The sequence below is a fragment of the Nuphar pumila genome, chromosome 7, assembly GCF_984573655.1.
Source record: "Nuphar pumila chromosome 7, dmNupPumi1.hap1.1, whole genome shotgun sequence".
Classification (NCBI taxonomy): Eukaryota; Viridiplantae; Streptophyta; class Magnoliopsida; order Nymphaeales; family Nymphaeaceae; genus Nuphar; species Nuphar pumila.
Window position 1 is genome coordinate 118,273,766 of NC_143255.1, and position 19,285 is coordinate 118,293,050.

The 19,285-nt window shown below is 39.1% G+C and overlaps 1 protein-coding gene across 1 annotated transcript; it reads left to right on the forward strand.

Annotated features, from left to right (window-relative positions):
* The first annotated feature begins 8,940 nt into the window (after positions 1 to 8,940).
* Positions 8,941 to 12,993, forward strand: LOC149833144 (uncharacterized). The gene is made up of 3 exons (XM_090013376.1): positions 8,941 to 9,670; positions 12,569 to 12,751; positions 12,985 to 12,993. The coding sequence occupies exons 1-3, from the start codon at positions 9,176 to 9,178 to the stop codon at positions 12,991 to 12,993; spliced, it is 687 nt and encodes a 228-aa protein (XP_089869502.1). The 5' UTR covers positions 8,941 to 9,175.
* The last annotated feature ends 6,292 nt before the right edge of the window (positions 12,994 to 19,285 follow it).

The following is a 19,285-nucleotide window of genomic DNA, read 5'->3' on the forward strand; positions in this document are numbered from 1 at the left end:
CGGTCTGCTACAGCCGTAGGTACTGCGACTAGGTCGCAGACCTGGCCTGCAACCAACCCTATTGCGAAGCAGGCCCGACCTTGGGCCAGACCCTGCGGCACAAACTGTAGGCCTGCCCAGGTCTTGCGACGACATTGGCCGCAAGTTTTTTTTGTTTGCTCCCAGCTTGCGGCATAGGTCGCAGGCTCAGTCCGACCTGACCCGACTTTGCGGCACAGGCCGCAGGTTCTTTTATGCTCCCAGCTCTACGGCATAGGCCGCAGGCTTAGCCGGACTGACCCGACCCTACGACATAGGCCACAGGCCTTTGCTCCTTACCTTGCGGCATAAGCCGTAGGCCTAGCCCGACCTGACCGGCCTTGCGGCACAGGTTGCAGGCCGAGTTCCTTGGCATTGCGGCACAGGCTGCGGAATTTTTTTTTTGGGCTGAACCCTGGCATGGCCAAGGTCTATGTGGGTTGAGGCATTTTGGCTAATGGTTAGAGCCATAAATTTTTTATGGAGCCACGGATGAGTCGGGCATTCGTGAATCTGTTTTATTATATATTTTATTCATGAATGTGTATGAATATGATATAATCATATTGATTATACGATAAATTTTTAAGTACTTTGGAAGTACTTATTCAATAAGTTGATATCCGATTCAAATAGTCATAATACAGTTTAGGTAAATATAATCATCTTAGAGAAAGTGGGAGATGATTGTGAACGTAGTGATCTTTCGATTCTACGCCCTATAAAAATTTATATGTTATCTAATCGTGTGATTATGACTGCATATAGATGTGCTAATGATTAAATCATAACATGCTTGAATAACCTTTTTGCGCATTGCTTTACTCTTATTTTTTTTAAGGACATGGCTGCACCAAGTAAGTCAATAATGGACTTGACACGAATTGAAAAACTGAATGGTGATAACTATGATATATGGCATAGAAAGATTCAGTTTACATTGGAGGAGGCTGAGGCCTTGGAGGCTCTCAACCATACTATGGATCGACCTGAAATTGGTAATGGGGCACAATCTCATAGGAACATGGAAACCTATGAGAAATGGAAGCGCATGAATATTGTTGTGCATGTCACCATGCTATGTTTTATGCAGGATGACATAATGTGTCAATTTGAGCATTATAAGACTGCTCAACAGATGTGGATGGCCCTTAAAGATAAGTTTGGGGGAACATCAGCCACAAAGCTAAGGAGGCTGACCATCAGGTTTGATTCGTACAGAAAGTCTCCTCAGCACACCATGAGCCAGCATCTCAGGGAGATGACAAACATGATTAGAGAGCTCAATAGTGCAGGGCATACCCTTACAAATGAACAATAGGTACAAGTTGTGATTCGCTCTCTGCCACACAGTTGGGAGCATATGAAAATTAATAAGACTCATAACAAAAGTATTAAGACTTTCGATGATATCACCTGTCATGTAGAGCTGGAAAATGATCGCCTTGAGGCGACTCAATCATCTAGCATGAGGGCATATGTGGCAGAAAACTCTAAAAGGCCAAATTCTTTTAAGAAAAAATTTTATGGACCAAGGAGGTTCAAGAAGGGTGACAAGAAGGGACAAGATAAAGAGAAAGAAAAGAAGCCTTATCAGCGCTCTGGGAAGCGTGGAAGCAAGAAAAATAAGATAAATGCAAAATGCTTTAAGTGTAGCAATTTGGGTCATTATGCTCGTGAATGTCATGAGCAGAAGAACACTCAGGAGCTACCGACCATGTGACCAAAGACCGCACAAACTTCGTCGAATACAGGAAGATGTCATCTGGTTCGGAGTGGTTGTTCCTGGGGAACAACACTAAAGCAGAAGTCAAAGGGATCGGGACTTGCAAATTGGATTTGCGAGAAGGGCGATCTTTATTATTATATGATGTTCTGCATGTTTCAGAGATTCGACGAAATTTGATTTCAATTTTTGCTTTGTCTATGTTAAACTATAAACTTGTGTTTGGAGATGTCAATGTTGACATCTTTTGTGGACATACTTTAGTTGCTTCTGGTTTCTTGATGAATGGTTTCTATGTGTTGGACACTGAACTTAAAAATTTGAATGTTAGTGATGAATGATTTTCTCTTGTTTCAACTGCTAATAATATGGATGTAGATATATCTATATGGCATGCTCGACTTGGACATATAGGGCAAAAGAGAATGGATAGGCTCGCACGAGAGGGTCTTTTGGGATCCCTTACGAAGATTGAAATGCCTATATGTGAGCATTGTCTTGCTGGGAAAGCAACTCGATTGCCTTTTGGAAAGGCAATTAGAGCAACCTATCCTCTTCAATTAATTCATTCAGATATATGTGGACCAATGAATGTGGCAACGAGACATGAAGCTTCTTATTTCATCACTTTTATTGATGATTATACACGATTTAGCCATGTGTATTTAATTTCACATAAATCTAAAGCATTGGTTTGCTTTAGATCCTTTATGAACATGGTGGAGAATCAACTTGATCGTAGGATCAAGGCTTTGAGAACAGATCGTGGACGTGAATATCTATCCGAACAATTCAAAGAATTATGTGATGATAAAGGGATAGATAGACAATTAACTACTCCTCGAACTCCGCAACAAAATGGTATTGCAGAAAGGAAGAATAGGACCCTCTTAGAGATGGTCAGGTCCATGATAGCGCAGGCAAATTTACCCATTTCCTTTTGGGGTGATTGCTTGTTGATTGTCGCTCATGTATTAAATCGTGTACCATCTAAATCTATTTCTTCAACTCCCTATGAATTGTGGAAAGGCAGAAAGCCAGATTTGGCTTATCTCAGACCCTGGAGGTCTGCTGCATATGTCCATAATCTTTCCCATCAATATGAAAAATTGGGTCCTAAGGGAAAGAAGTGTATCTTTATAAGATACTATGAACATTCAAAATGATATGTATTCTTAGGGGAGAATACAGACGGGAGTATTTCTGAGATAGATTCTAGAGATGCCACGTTTATTGAAAGTGACTTTCCTAAAAGAGGAGAGATAGAGTGTCACTTACAGTTCTATGAATTGGATGATGAAGATCAATCTAAAGAGATTGATCATCATGTTTTAGAGACACAAGAGGATGTGTCTATACCACTATTGGATATTGGGAGTAACACTCAAGTGGATATTGATTTTGATGAAGATCTGACAACTCGAAAGAGTTTGAGGAAGAGAATTCCTCGTCGGAGATTCCAAATCGAAGGAGAAGCCTTTGTGGTTTTGCCCCAAGATGATGAGATGCCTAAGAGTGTTAGAGATGCTCTATCTTGTTCTAAAAGGGATGCATGGTACAAAGCAATGGAAAAGGAAATGAATTTCATGGCATTCAACGAGGTCTGAGATCTTGTTAATCTTCCAAAAGGAAGAAACCCTATTAGAAGCAAATGGGTTCTTAATATTAAAAGGAATGCCGATGGATCTATCGAGCGATATAAATCTTGTTTAGTTACTAAAGGATACACACAGATGGCAGTGATAGACTATGATGAAACATTCTCACATGTGGTCAAATTGACCTCTATTCGTCTTTTGTTAGCCATAGTGTCACATATGGATTTAGAATTACATCAAATGGACATTAACACTGCATTCCTTAATGGAAAACTGGATGAAAAAATATATATGGAACAACGCGAAGGGTTTGTTACTGCTAGTTTTGAGCGCAAAGTGTGCAAGCTCAAACGATCCATTTATGGATTAAAGCAGTCATCCAGACAGTGGTATTTAAGGTTTCATGATACCATCATGAGCAATGACTTTGCTATGATTGATGAGGACCACTGTGTTTATCTTAAGCGTCAAGGTCCAAAATTTGTAATTCTAACTCTATATGTGGATGATATTTTATTGGCTAATAATCATTTGGAGTTTCTAAAAACCATTAAAGAATGATTCTTTATTCATTTTGAAATAAAAGACATGGGTAAAGCATGTTTTATGTTGGGCATAGATAATAAAAGAGATCGTTCAAGAAGACTTCTTTCTCTTTCACAAGAGTCATATATAAAGAAGGTCTTAGAACGATTTTATATGCAAGATTGTAAACCCATAGATACTCCTGTTGCAAAAGGGAATGATTTAAGTCTTAAGATGTGTCCAAAGGAATCTAAAGAAATAGAAGCTATGTCCAAAGTTCCTTACTTCAGTGCAATAGGCAGCCTTATGTACCTTATGATGTGCACCCGACCTGACATATGTTATGCAGTAGGGTTGGTGAGTAGATATCAAGCTAATCCAGGACAAGCTTATTGGAAGGCTGTCAAGAGGATTATGAGATATCTTAAAGGCACATCAGATTCAGTTCATTGTTACCATAGTGGTAACATGTGTGTGGTAGGCTATACTGACGCAGATTGGGGCAGAGACTCTGATGAGCGTAAGTTTACGTCTGGCTATGTGTTCTTGATGAACAATGGTGCTATATCTTGGTGTAGCAAGAAGCAGACGTGTGTAGCCTTATCCACAATGGAAGATGAATTTGTTGCAAGCTCGTTCACAGTGCAGGAATGCGTTTAGTTAAGAAGGCTCATCAAACATTTGGGACTCTCTTCTGAAGCAAAACTGCCAGTGACTTTATTCTGTGATAATCAAGCGGCAATTGCGTTTGCTAAGGATCCCAAGTTTCACAATAGAACCAAACATATTGATACGAGATGTAAGTATATGTGCGATATTGTATCTAAAGGCAAGGTTGCCTTGGCATATGTTAATACCCAAGATATGGTGGCAGATCACTTTACTAAGTCAATCAATAGAGATTCTTATGTTAAACATGTAAAATCTATGGGTATTTGTAAAATTTGATATGCTAATATTATTCCTATTTCTTTCTATGATCATTGTATAGCATGTTGCACATCTATATAAGTATGCTACCAAGTTTGAGATAAATCTTCTCACACGGATTTATCGCCTCAAACGCTGCTTGTGGGCGGGCTGAGGTGAGATGTAACAAAATCTAGGATTGCAGAATTAATAAGCATGTCGGATTTTTGGGATATCATATGATAATAACTCATAAGAGTGAGAGTACAATGAGTTATGATATTCGTCATATATACGTATATGGGATACATTGCCCTAACTAGGTTAGAATGAGATCTCATGTATATTTAACTATATGGCGAGACCGACCTTGCTTTCTAAATGTCAAGGGTAACCTGGTTGACCATATCTGATGACTTGGATAGACATTGCATGGGAATGTGCATCCTGAAGGACTCAAGTTAGTTTCTCGGAGAGGAACTGAACTAGTATAAATCTGTACGACAAATAATTTATGGTGTATGCATACACTCATTGGAGTGAGAAAGTCTTGCCGTAATACATGAGTCATACCACGTATGTCGCACCATAACTTTAAGTCGACCACAAAAAGAAATGAAGAATGATCCCTGCTTCTTCATTGTGTGAGTCATTGATATATATATATATATATATATATATATATATATATATATATATATATATATATATATATATATTGTGTTCTTATTGACTTTTGACCTTATTTTAAGGAGAAAAATGAGTGTTGCTACTTTAGCATGTTGCTTAAAGTCATGTATAATTCGGTCTAAAAGAACATGTCTGGGAAAGCAACTTATCTTGATTCAAAGAATAAGAGTTGGAAAGGAAGATCATTTGACATTTTCAAATTATGCACATGTTAAAAGCTAGTTTATTTTTTTCACATCCTAGGGATGTTTGGGTTTATGATAAAACATGTGACATAATAGAAGGCCTTGTCTAACATAGCTTAGCACTATAATATGTGCAGAGGGATTTAGTATGCTAGAATGTGAAAAATGTATTTGATCTAGGACACAGTGAACTTCTTACCTGGCTTGTGCAGGTATACTTTATGTTATCTTATTATTTGCAGGTTTAGACTATTATGTTACACTAACCGGTACATAATATGCCTCCACTCCCTAAGCTCATGGGTCGCACGGTCCATTTGCCAGTATGTATACCCAATGTTATTCACCATTTGAACACGTTTGATGTTCCTTTTTCTTTGATCTCTTTCCATCATGTGCGAGTGGGAGATTGTTGGGTTGGGAACCGGATCTGCCCATGATGGGCATGATCCGGACCCGGCCCACCATGTGAGGAGAGGCGGTTTACTAACCGCCCACTTTCCCTTTCATAAGGGATTCTCTCTAATAGTGTGAAAATCAGAGAGAGGAAAGAACATAGAGTGAGAGAGACTGTGTAGTTGCTGAAAACAAAAGAGGAACACGGTGCACAGTGTGTGCACAGTGCAAAGCAAAGGGAAGAAGACATTGGGGAGCATTTGGACTCGTGGGAATAGTCGTTCTCTCCAAGTGAGGGCACACATCCGTTGAGCAGAAGTGAACATCATCGATCCACTGTTTTTTTTTGCTTCCGCAACAACGAAAAGGTATGATTCATTCTCTTCAGAAATTTAAAAGCATAATTTCAAGATAGATAGGGTTCAAAGCCCTCTTCTTCCTCTCCGGGGTTCAGGGCCAGGGGCTCAGCCCCTAGACCTCTGCCTATGGTGGTGCCCTCATCTCCCCAATGGTAGGAAACTGTCTGATAGGAAACACTTCTCCACCCCTCCCTGGAAGAGTGTTTTCTATCAAAATATGTACGGTTTTCAAAATGTTTCTCAGCAAAATATTTTCGCTTGTTTGAAATGGTCAACCTCGGTTCACTTTTCCTACATGATTCCAGCTTCCAAACATGCCCTAAGAAACCGTTTGAAATATATATCAGAACCTGCTTGGGGACAAAGTGGTCGATTTTGCGGGATGCCCGGAATTAGGTCATGGTCGCGGGTTGTCCCATTTTTTTCGGGACACCATAGTCGGGCCCTCGGGTGTTCGACCATAGCATCCGAAACATAGGCCTCCATACAACTGAATTAAAAGTTGCAAATGCCCTATAAAGGATTTTATCAATGGAGGCTTGCTAATGTGCTTGTAAAGGAGATTTTTTTTTACTTAACTTAGAAAAAGATAAAAAGAGAGATATGATGCCCATATAAAAAATTTAATTGGACATGAATGTGCCATGCAGTATCCATAAACTATGGTTGCAGATATATCTCAAGTAAACGTTAGTGAAAGTCAGACCATGCTTGAATTTGAAAACCCATCTCACCATTTATTTCACCCCCCACATGTCCATATTAAAAGAAAAAGGTTGGCCATGAATGCACCATGCATGTGCCCAGTGGAATAAACTCTAATAAATTGTTGCAAATTAAAATACAGAAAGAAAACAAGTTAGATTTTTTCTTTTTTTGGTAGCTAACTGGTTTTTCCTGGATGTAGTTCTAGGGGAAAACATCAGCAGGGAAAATCTTGCAAAAAAATTATATTTATATTTTTCAAAAAATCCTGAGAAAATAACGGTATATATAAAATATCAAGATTATGAAAATACATTATTGTATATAAAATATAAAGTATTAAATGTAAAAATTTGACTGACAACATCAATATCGGGATAAAAAGATGGCTCTTCTGAAAAATATTTTGAAAATACTGCATTTTTCTTAGGATGTGGGTGCCTTAAGATATTTCCAAAATATAGCAGCGATCTTTTCCACCAGTAGCCTTCATATGCCCAACGTTGCAAGCACGGCAGCCTGAAGTTGTTTGCTTAATTGATTATTCATGATCACCAACATTGCTCAAGAACAAATTACGCTAAATACAAGTGGTCCAATAGATATGGATCTGGTCGACATGAATTTGGATCCAAGTTTATCTAAACTACTGCAAGTAAACCACATTCTTTTTTTACTTTGTTCCACAAGGATGCGGGTATAGATCGATCCCATATTCCTCCAAGATGGTTTACATCTCTCTTTTCAAAGTTAAGTCTAGAGTTGCACATGTAACAAGCTTGAGTCAAGCTTGGGCTATTTGAACTCGGTTCATTTACTAAAAACTTGTTTAAGTTCAACTTAGGTCAAGCTCAAGGAGTTAATCTTTGAAATAAAAATTTTGAATTGAAATATGGAGGGGTAGATTTATTATGTATAGCAAAAAAGAAAAAATCTTGCCTATTAGGGTAAGACTTTTTTTTTTATGAGGCCTTATGTTAAAAAATTATATGCATAAGCTAACTCTTAACCTTTACAACTATATTCAATCAAGTTCAAACGCATTATCACACGGCTCGTTCACATGTAATGAGCCTACACTCTTATTCAAATGAGTTTGAGTCAAGCCTGAGCTAGCTTGGTTCGTTGTGGAGTCCTAAAGTCTGAAAAAAGAACGCACTATTGCGACGGAGCATAGCCCACGTGGAGGGCTGAGGAGGGGTGCTCTCCCTAGTCTGTTCCAACCAATTTCACCCTTTCGGATCAGTGTCAGAGCAGCTTGTCATGACCCGAACCACCAACCACAACAAAACGAGAGAGAGAGAGATGCATGGGCTGGCTGGCTGTCTGCCTGACTGCCACAACGGCCGGCAGACCCGACGTTCACTCCTTATCTCTCTCTCTCTTTTCTCTCACCCGCCCCGCTCCTTTCCAACAGATTCACCCTTTTTTTAGATTTCTCTCTCTAAAATGAAGCGTTTTGTTTTTCCTATTTTTTTTTTCTTTTTCCTTTTTCTTTACTCTACTCATAGATACAATATCTGATTTCCTCGTTTAATTATTAGATTTTTTTTCTCTGAAACTGAACCCTTTTTCTTTTTTTCTTTTTCCTTTTCCCTTTTTTCTCTCGCTCTACTCCTCCAACGGCTGATTTCCTCGTTTAGTTATTGAGATCAGTTTTGGTTTGTTCGCACTCACTCTCTCTCTCTCTTCTCTCCATTTTTAATAAAGACCGGTCAAACCAACATCGTCCGTCAAACTTCCCACTCTGACACCACACGGAAAAGTACAGAGAGAAGCTCTCTCTCTCTCTCTCTCATTGAAGCATTGTTCAAGTATATCCATTGATTGAAGGGTTCAGAGTTCAAAAAATTGTCTCTCTCTCTCTCTCTCTTGGATTCTCTCGCTTCCATAAGAACCTTCTTCTTCTTCTTCCTGTTTCACTGTCTGTGTTGTATTGTGTGGTGTGAGAAATAAATAGAGTTTATGCTTAGCAAACAATTTTGAGCGTTGGGGAGGACGAAATGAGCGGCAGTGGGGAGGTGAATTGATGATGTGGGTGTTGGGGGATCGGCTGTAGGAACGATGGACGGAGCAGGAGGAAGCGACGGTGGCGGAGGACTCGGCGATTGGGGACGGCCATCATCGACGCCATCGCCCATCATCTCCTCTTCTTCATCGTCGAGCCCTCTCAATCTCTTCTCCTCGTTCGTGCCCGGTGAGATCGTGTCGGGGTCCTCCCACGCGTTGAGCTCCCCCGCCGAGAAGATCACGGTGGGAGCCGAGGTTGGTGAAGAGGGGAGCAGTGGCGGTGTGGAGAAAAGCGGCCTTGGTGGTGGTGATGGAACGGCCGGCGGCGGCAGCGGCGGTGATGGTGGATTGTCTGAGTGGAGGGCGCCCGTGGGGGGCAGGATCGGGGGGAGCATAGCGGAGAGGAGGGCGGCGAGGAGCGGATTCAACGCGGCGAGGCTGAACACGGCGAGGTTCAGGGCTGCGAGCCCGCTGTCGTCGCCGGCAGTCCAGTCGCCTTACCTGACAATCCCGCCGGGACTCAGCCCGACCACATTGCTCGATTCTCCGGTCATGCTTCCCAATTCTCTCGTAGTTGCCTCCCCCTAAACTCTCATCTTCTCTTATGATTCTTTGTTCGATGTGCATTGAGTTGTGTTTTTTTTCTTTTCTTTGTTCATGATCGTGGATGCCATTCTCTGTTTCGATTGAATGCTTTTGTTGGTCTTACTTTTTTCTCTTCCTTTTTTGGTTTTTTATGGTTTTATTTGTTTTTGCATTGTAGAGATGATATTTTTTTAATTCAGTGCAGTTACCCTGTTGCGTAGTCACAATTTTTTTACATGATTCTTGTTGATAGTGAAACATATAGGTGATGCTTGGTTATTGAGATTGGATTTTCCGCCCACTTAGTATCTGTGGAGCTCTTCTGATCTCTATTGTGGCAGACATTAAACTCGTTAGAGAGTTGACGATTTCTAGTTTAGGATGGCCTGATTCATTTTTCTTTTTTTAATCAGATTGCAAGTACTTTTGAGTGATTATTTTGGATTTGGTAGATTTAGAGTTTCTCATTGAACAAACTGATGCCTCTAAAGTTGATAAACGTGCCTGACCTAGTTATATTCCTATTCTTTTTTCTGCATTTTGTTTTTGGTTTTATACTTTCTTTCATTTTTTTGAGTTGAGAATATGTTTCTGGTACTTGGCAGTTCAACGGAGCTGCCTATTATTCACCTGCAACTAGGGATGCACACGGGCCGGGCTTGGCATGTACAAGCTCGGCTCGCCCAAAAAAAAATGTACAGGCTCGGCTCGAGCTCGCCCTGAGCCTCAACCGAGCCGAGCCCGGGTCAGTGTTTGGCACTGCTGCTGGACAACAGACCAAGCTGGCCCGAGCTCAGCAGGCACACACACAAAGAGAGAGAGAGAGTGTGTCTTCCCCTCTCTGAGCCCTCTCCCCTCAACCGGGAAGAACGAGAAAGAGAGAGGTGAAGAAGAGAGCTCCCTTTTTTCTTGCTTACATGGAGGAAGTTGAGTACTGAGGCGAACTCCCACATGGAGCAGAGGGACCAGCGCTGGTCCTGCGACGGCAGGGGTGGCCATTGGGGGTCCTCCTTAATGACCGCCGACAGAGGGGCGAGGGGCGACTAGGGGAGATGGGCATCATGTGGACGAGGGGCGACTGCCGTGGGCCGACGGAGGGGCAATGTGCATTGGAGGGGCGGGGATGGGGTTTCCCGGTGAGAGAGAGAGAGAGAGAGAGAGAGAGAGAGAGAGAGAGAGAGAGAGAGAGATGGGACATGGGAGAGAGAGGGACGGGGTTCGAGAAGGGGTGGGCGATATTTTTATAATTAATGTATATTTTATATTATATAAAATAGAAATATGAGCCGAGCCTTATCGAGCTCGGTAGGCCAATCAAGCTTGGCTCATTTACGGGATGAGCCGAGCCCTAGATGAGCTTTACCGAGCCGACCTCAAGCCGAGCCTGAGCCGGCTCGGTTTATTGTGCATCCCTACCTGCAACTTTAAAATATTTAGGGATTCAAGAATTTTTATTATTCAGTCATCTTGGTTGAAACAATAACTACTCGGTTTATGATGTACATGCATAAATCTTGGGCTATGGCTTGAACTAGGTTGAGTCTATCCCGGAATTTATCAGCTTAACTAGCAGCAAAGACAATCTTTTCTGATTTTTCTTCTCTCTTTTTAATTGTAATTAATTTTGGCACTTTAGATGATACATCCTTACTGAAGCCAAAATTTTCCAGCCTAAGATTCAATGTGAAACTTGCTTATTACCTTCGTTCAAACTTCAGAGTGAGACTGTGTGATAACTTCTTTAACTTTATCGATACATCTTGGCATTTCTTTTTTCTCTTCCTTTCATGAGATGTCCTATTAAATTTCATTGAATCATGGGATTGATGCATAAGCTAGGTCCGAGGAAGTAGTATGCTTGTGATTTTATGCTCATCTTGAGTCTGCTGAACTATTCGTGTTTAACCTCACAATATTAAAGTTGATTGTACTGGTACTTCACAATGATCTTTAGTACACTACTTGGGCTGCATTTTTTTGCTTCCCTGGATTTTGCGAGGGCTATGGAACAGCATGACCTTTAGTGTCTTTGACCTGCAAGGAGGCCATTGGTTACTACCAAGTATGTGCCCTTTCTATGGTCTTTGTGATTAACCTGTGTCTTTGATCTCTTGACATGGAGCTCATGCTGCTTCACTGGTACATATTCTCTTGACATAGTGAACAAATTAATTATAGGTTGTCGGACTAGTCCATAAATCATTAATTTTCTTCCCCCCTTATTTATGTTATTGGGCAATGGATTTCATCATAAGCTCTTTATCCATTGTAACAGATTACATTATGCTTGATAAACCTATCAATTCTTCAAACTCCTAAGAAGAGCTCTTATTGCCAAAATACTTGTGACATCGATTCATTTGGTTGAGTAATGTGTCCCCCCCCCCCCCCCGTGGAAGATATCATTCCACTTCATGTGATAAGTGATAACCCCTGTCTATTTTTATTCTCATTTTTTGCATTGTATACTTTATCTGGAAATGGGGTAGTGTCAATTTTTTCATGTTTGAACCCTGATGGTGAGTCGATAATAAGGTTTATTCTCAAATGCTTATGATTCTTAGGTAGAGAATCCATTTTCATCTTAAAAAGAAATGTGAAAAACTTGGAAGTATATGAAAATGCTTGTTGCCAATTTTCCATTTGTAAGTCATAGAATTTGTGAACTGTCTGTTTTCTTGACACATCTGCACATGTTGCAATAATTGATGGGCATTCCAAATGTACAATGTATTCATGAATTAAATGAAACATTATGTTTTCAATAGTTGTTTTACTTTCAGTGGATTTATGAATCAAACGAACTGGGAATTTCTAGTATATCACGTTTCATATAATACTTCTCTTGATTGTATGTTGCAGGCACAACTGTCTCCAACAACTGGAACCTTTCCTGGTCCAGCAATCATGGATCAGAGTCCAATTTCAGTTCTAGCTTCTGATGCAAATAAAAATGAACAAATTGATGATATTGAGCCTGCATCATTTATTTTCAAGCCTCACATGGATCCCAGCAATGCATACCCGAGTAATTTTGGAAATCAGGTATGTTGTTTCTCAAGTCATTTTGACAATGGCAAACAATAACTTTGCTGTTTTATCATTTTTGACATTTCTATTGATGTGATTTTGTGCATCTACTATGGGAAATTTTTTGTTTCTTATCAAATATTCATATAGTGCATTTCAAAGTTTTTAGCCTGTTGTTGACTATGATTAGCAAATATGATGCTTTAAGTAATGGGCTTCATCACTTCCATAAATGCTTTCTATTCTAGGACTTCTGAGTGATTTAGCTGGTTCCGCTGATTCTAATGCTTATTCATCAGGGGAGCATATTTAGTGGCTTTGTAGTTTAGAATCCGGGTCGGACCTGAAGGATCCGATTAATACATGGAGCCACGTGTGGTTTGTGAAATTTTATACCAGACCCGGGCACGATCCGAGTTCTAATTAAGATCTGCAATTTTTCAATATAAAAATGATAAAAATATTATTTTACTGGGTATGGTCTGGGTCTGGGTCTGGTTCATGTAGTCTTTATAGGATCCGGGTATGGTTTCTCTTATGGTGGGTCCAATTAGACTGGAGTCTGGACCCGGTACCATCATCTCAAATCTGGATTGAGTCTTGTTCCACCTTCATCCAAACCAAACCCCACCCGTTGACACCCCTAGATAGCACCTCTCACTTTGTCCACTAGTTGGCTACCTTGTGATAAACTTAATATTTATTTCTCAATAACTATTGGCCATATTATTACTAAGAATCATATCCAAAGAACAAAGATTATATTAGTTTGAGAGATTCGGATGCATGTGTACTTTTGAAACTGCAAATAAATGCCTTTAGAGAGTTCAATGGCCACCTTAGCTGCCCAAAAATATTTAGTATTTGCATCTTCTCCAAAAAGTTGCTCTCAATCTTCCATTAGATAATGGTGGAAATTTTATCGTGAGACATTAATAAAAACAAGGCTTTAAAGATAACTCGTCTAACGTGTGCCTTCGAGCCCATCATTTTTAACTAAGTTGACATACTTCGGACTATTATTTATGTATATATACCAAACATATGGTGATTAAACCCAAGGGGTTTAGTTTAGTGGGATGGGGCTTAGGCCGTTTGATGGGCAGATTACGTTAAAATCACATGGGTGTCACTCCTGCGACCATTAAGTACAACAGGCTGAGCTAGCGTGGCTAGGTCTCTGCACCTAGGGTGGTTTCTCTAAGTAAAAGAAAAAAACACGTACGGTCCGTTCTCGGAAAGATGAAACCCTGTCTTGTTCCCAAGATTAATTCTTCTTGGGATAATGCCGGTGGATGTTCTTTGCGAGCTGAGGCACTCACCTGGGTTTACTATGTGGTAGGGAGACCATTAAGTGAACCCTTCCTAAGCAGGTTCCTCTTCATAGATAAAACAAACATACAGAGATCACACACTATTTTAATCATGCATGATATCTGGTAAAAGACAAGATCACGCATGATCAAATCATGCATGATTTTAGCTTAGCAATCTTGCCTCATTTGCTATACTGACAGATGAGCTTACGAGATCAATTCAAGAAAATGTGCCGTGGTGCATGTTGTTTGTTGATGATATTGTTTTGATTGATGAGTCTAGAGCTGGGGTTAATGCTAAGTTAGAATTATGGAGACAGACATTGGAAGCAAGATGTTTTAAGTTGAGTAAGAGTAAGACAGAATACATGGAATGTCGATTTAGTAAGCAACGAAATAGAGATGGGAGTGTAATGAAGCTTGGTGAGCAAGAAATACCAGTGGATGATTCTTTCAAATATTTGGGATCTATCATTCAAAAGTATGGAGAAATTGATGGAGATGTAAATAATAGGATAAAGGTTAGGTGGATGAAATGGAAGAGTGCAACTGGAGTGTTGTGCGATCGTAGAATGCCATTGCGGTTGAAGGGAAAGTTTTATAGGACGACTATTAGGCCCGCTTTACTATATGGTACGGAATGTTGGGCTGCCAAGAGACATCATATTCAAAAAATGAGTGTAGCTGAGATGCGTATGCTGAGATGGATGTGTGGAAATACAATAAAAGATAAGATTCAGAACGAGCAGATACGTAAGAAGGTAGGTGTTGCACCCATTGAAAATAAGACGAGAGAGAATCGTTTACGGTGGTTTGGACATATTCGACGAAGGCCTAATGATGCTCCAGTTAGAAGGATGGAGAAATGGGAAAATATATTAGTTAAAAGAGGTCGGGGTAGGCCTAGGAAGACATGGATGGAGGTGATAGGAAATGATATGAATGCTTTGAACCTCACCGAGGACATGGCATTGGATAGAAATGAATGGAGGAGAAGGATTCATGTGGAAGACCCAAAATGATTTTCTTTGTTGGTTCATATCGCCGACCCCAATTGTTTTGGGATGATGGCGTAGTTGTTGTTGTTGAATCTTGCCTCATTTGACAATATTGTATGCTTTGCTGTAACTGTTGATATCTATCCCTATTATCGAGGGATCTGCCGAGAGTCAACTGTACAAATGTACATCTCATATTCAAATAAAAGTGCGAATTAATTTTATGCAAACCATCTTTTTAATGGTATTAGAGCCATATATCATTGCCTCAAGCTACTTGTTTTCTCACTTCTGCTGATCGTCGGAAGGCAATTGTTTTATCGATGCTTCTTCATTGTCATTAGCATACACAATCAATCGTGCATCATCCTACTCATTTTGCATAACCAAGAGAGCAAATGATTGATCTTTCTACAGAGAATCAAAGTCGTTTGCATCCGCCACAGAGCAAAGCCAAAATTCTTTGAGGTTTGAAAAGTCGATTAAGCTATCGAAGTCTGGTCCAGAAAGTCATTGACATTTAGTATGTCGGTTCTTCAGCAAAGGATGGATTCATCTAAATCTTATCAATCCTGATCAATCATGATAGCAGAAGTACCAAGCAAGGAATCCACACCTTCTACATCGGTATATTAGCTTCACCATTCAGATAACCTTAGCATGGTTATCATATCCACCCCTTTCATGGGTGACAACTATTCTACCTGAAAACGAGCAATGAGAATGGCGTTGAATGCAAAAAATAAGGTCGCTTCCGTGGATGACTCATTGCCTTTTTTGTAACAAATATCACGAGATTTATAAAAAACTTGCGATAATTTCGTGAAAATTTGCCTGGAAGTTTAAAATCGTAATTTCTCGCGAGATTTTCAAACCATGACAAATATCATGATATTTATGGTAGCATGTATTTATCATGAGATTTTTATTTTTAAATGTGTTTTATTTATATTTTAATATAAAAATTATTTTTTAGATTTTTTAATTTATTTTTTATTACCAAGATTTTGCCAAAAATATGAGATTTATGAAAATTTTCAAAATCTCTTGAGTTTTTTACTCTCGAGATTTTGTTGTTTTTAACTTTTGTCACTATGGTGTTGTCACAGTCGGAACCCACCTCGAACGAGTATCAACTATGAATCGATGCAATGACATGGTTATACTGTCATGGATTCTCAATGTTGTTTCAAAAGATATTGTAAATAGTATTATTTATGCGAACCTTGCAAGTGAGGCACAAAAAGATCTAGCAAAAAGGTTTTCTCGATGTAACTCTACTCGTATTTATCAACTTAAAAAATTGATATGTAATTTGTGCCAAGATCAATCTCTCTTGGCCACATATATACTTCAATACTTGAAAAACCTACTGGAAGGAATTGAGCTCATATTGTGTAATTTCAACATGCACGTGTAGCGCGTTTAAAGAGTATAGTGAATGTCAATAGAAGGAGGTATTTGAATTCCTCATGGGCCTTAATGAATCTCTCTCGTAATGACATTTTAGTCATGAATTATTTGCCCAATATGAGCTGAGTTTATTCGTTGGTAAGTCAAGAGGAGACTCAATGTCTCTTGACACCATCCACAAATAAAGTCTTCAACTTGGCAGCACTAATAGCAAAAGACATTGGACAATGCACTAATAGCCAAAATGATAATTGAAGCATCAGGAGGGGTTGCGAACAACTACGATGTGATCATTGTGGGATGCTTGGTCATGTCAAGGCTCGATGTTACAACCTTGTAAGCTATCCGATCAGTCATCCTAAAAGTCAAGCTGCTATGAGTAGTCAGGCAAATATTGTAAATGATAAAGTAGATGCCAACAGAGCAACCATTGCAGCCACAAATCAAACCAACCAAATCCATGGGACATCATCATTGTCACAACTAAGTAAGGATCAACTTAAACAGATATCTAAATGGCTTAATTTGGACTCTAATCTGGCTTCTGCTAACCTTGCAAGTGATACATCATATTCTCATCCATTTTCTTCTTCGTCACACATTTCTTAAATTATTGATACAGGAGCATCAGATCATATGACTCCCTACTAAAATTGATTGCTTGATGTCCAATCTATGTCCAAAGAAAAAACCATTACACTACCTAATGATCAAACTATATCGGTATCCCATTTTGAAAAAACTCAACTATCACCAAATCTGACACTCAACAATGTTCTTTATATTCCTCATTTTATTATAATTTATTATTCATAGGAAAATTAACTGAATCATTAAATTGTGTTGTTGTATTATTTCCCTCATTTTGTATTTTTCAGAACTATTCAACGAAGAGGCTGATTGGAGAGGGTAAGCTTCATGATGGACTCTACCATTTTGACCCTCTCTTTTAACTTACTTGTGCCCTTCATGCTACCAAATCATCAGACAATCAAGTTTGGCATATAAGACTTGAACATCCATCTTATGATCAGGCCATACATTTGTATAAAGAACTTGGTGAATTATCTTCTTGTTTTAATCGTTTATGTGACATGTGTCATCAATCTAAATAGACTTGACTTCCTTTTCAAATAAGTTCTAATAAGAACAATGAACCTTTTTCTCTTGTGCATTGTGATATATGAGGATCCTATAAAATACAACCACACATAGGTGCACTTTTTTTTCTCACTCTTGTGGATGATTTCTCACGATGCACATGAGTCTTTCTTATGCGATATAAGTCAGAAACATTTTTTTTTGACAAAATTTTGCGCCATTAACAAAACTTAGTATAAAAACCAAGTGCAACACATTTGATTTGACAATGGTGCTGAATTCTTGTCACAAGACATGCAAATTTTTTTTTACCAGAATGGGATTGATCACCAATGGTCATGTGTGAGAACTCCTCAACAAAATGACAGGGTAGAACGAAAGCACCGTCATCTCATTGAGGTTGCATGCGCATTACGGTTCTAAGCCAACTTACCTATAGATTTTTGGGGAGAGTGTATTCTCACATCTACACATTTGATCAATCACATCCCTACCCATATTTTACAAAACAAGACTCTCTATGAAGTTCTTTTTAAAAGAAAACCCAACTATGATCATTTGCAAACATTTGAGTGTTTATGTTATGCTCCAAATTTAAGCCCTATCTGAGACAAATTTTCTTTAAGGTCTCAAAAATATATTTTTATTGGATATCCATACAATCAACGAGGATATCGTCTTTATGATCTGGACACTCATGAAATTTTTTTTTAGCCGAGATGTTTTATTTTATGAAAATGAATTTTCTTTCTTTACTCAACCTCAACACGAGTCTACTCACATGACACTCGGCATATCAAAACCCATTGAGGATATATTCACCAATTTTGCACCCATGGTAGTTGATGATCATAATGACCACCCACCACCTCCAGATCTAGATCCACACATATCTCTAGAATCTGATACCATTACACACCAAATAGCTTCAGATCCGGATGCAAATACGCATACCTCTCCCACTATCATTTCCAACACCCGACAATGTACAAGGGTTTGTATCTGCCCCCATACTTGACTACATATGTTTATCAACAATGGTGTTGTAGCAAGTCTTACCCATGCCTCCCGATGATGCCTCTTTGGGTAAACTGTATCTCATTCAAAACTCTCTTTATCTTTCTAATTTTTTTACTTCATGCATAACATTCCTTTCTGCTATTCTAAATGATATTGAGTCTCGCAACTATAGCGAAGCTACTAAGAATCGGCATTGGCAAGATGTTATGCTCAAAGAGATCCAAACTTTAGAAGTGAATAACACTTGAACTGTTGTCTCACTACCATCAGGTAAAAGACCTATTGGATATAAATGAGTTTATAAGGTCAAGCATTATAAATTCAATGGGTCTATTGAACGTTATAAAGCTCGTCTGGTTGCCAAAGGATATACTCAAGTTGAAGGGATTGACTGTCATGAGATGTTTGCACCGATGGCCAAACTCACCACCATGCATTATCTACTTACTCTTGTCTCTATTCACAATTGGATGCTAACAATGTTTTTTTACATAGAGATCTTCACGAGGATGTTTATATAGACTTGCCACCGGAATACAACCATCAGGGGGAGCATCATCATGCTTACAAATTAAACAAATCAATTTATGGATTAAAACAATCATCTAAAAATTGGTTCAATAAACTCATATCTGAACTCAATGAAGTTGGTTTTATGTAGGCATCATTCGACTATACTCCTTTTACCAAAAAAATAGTAT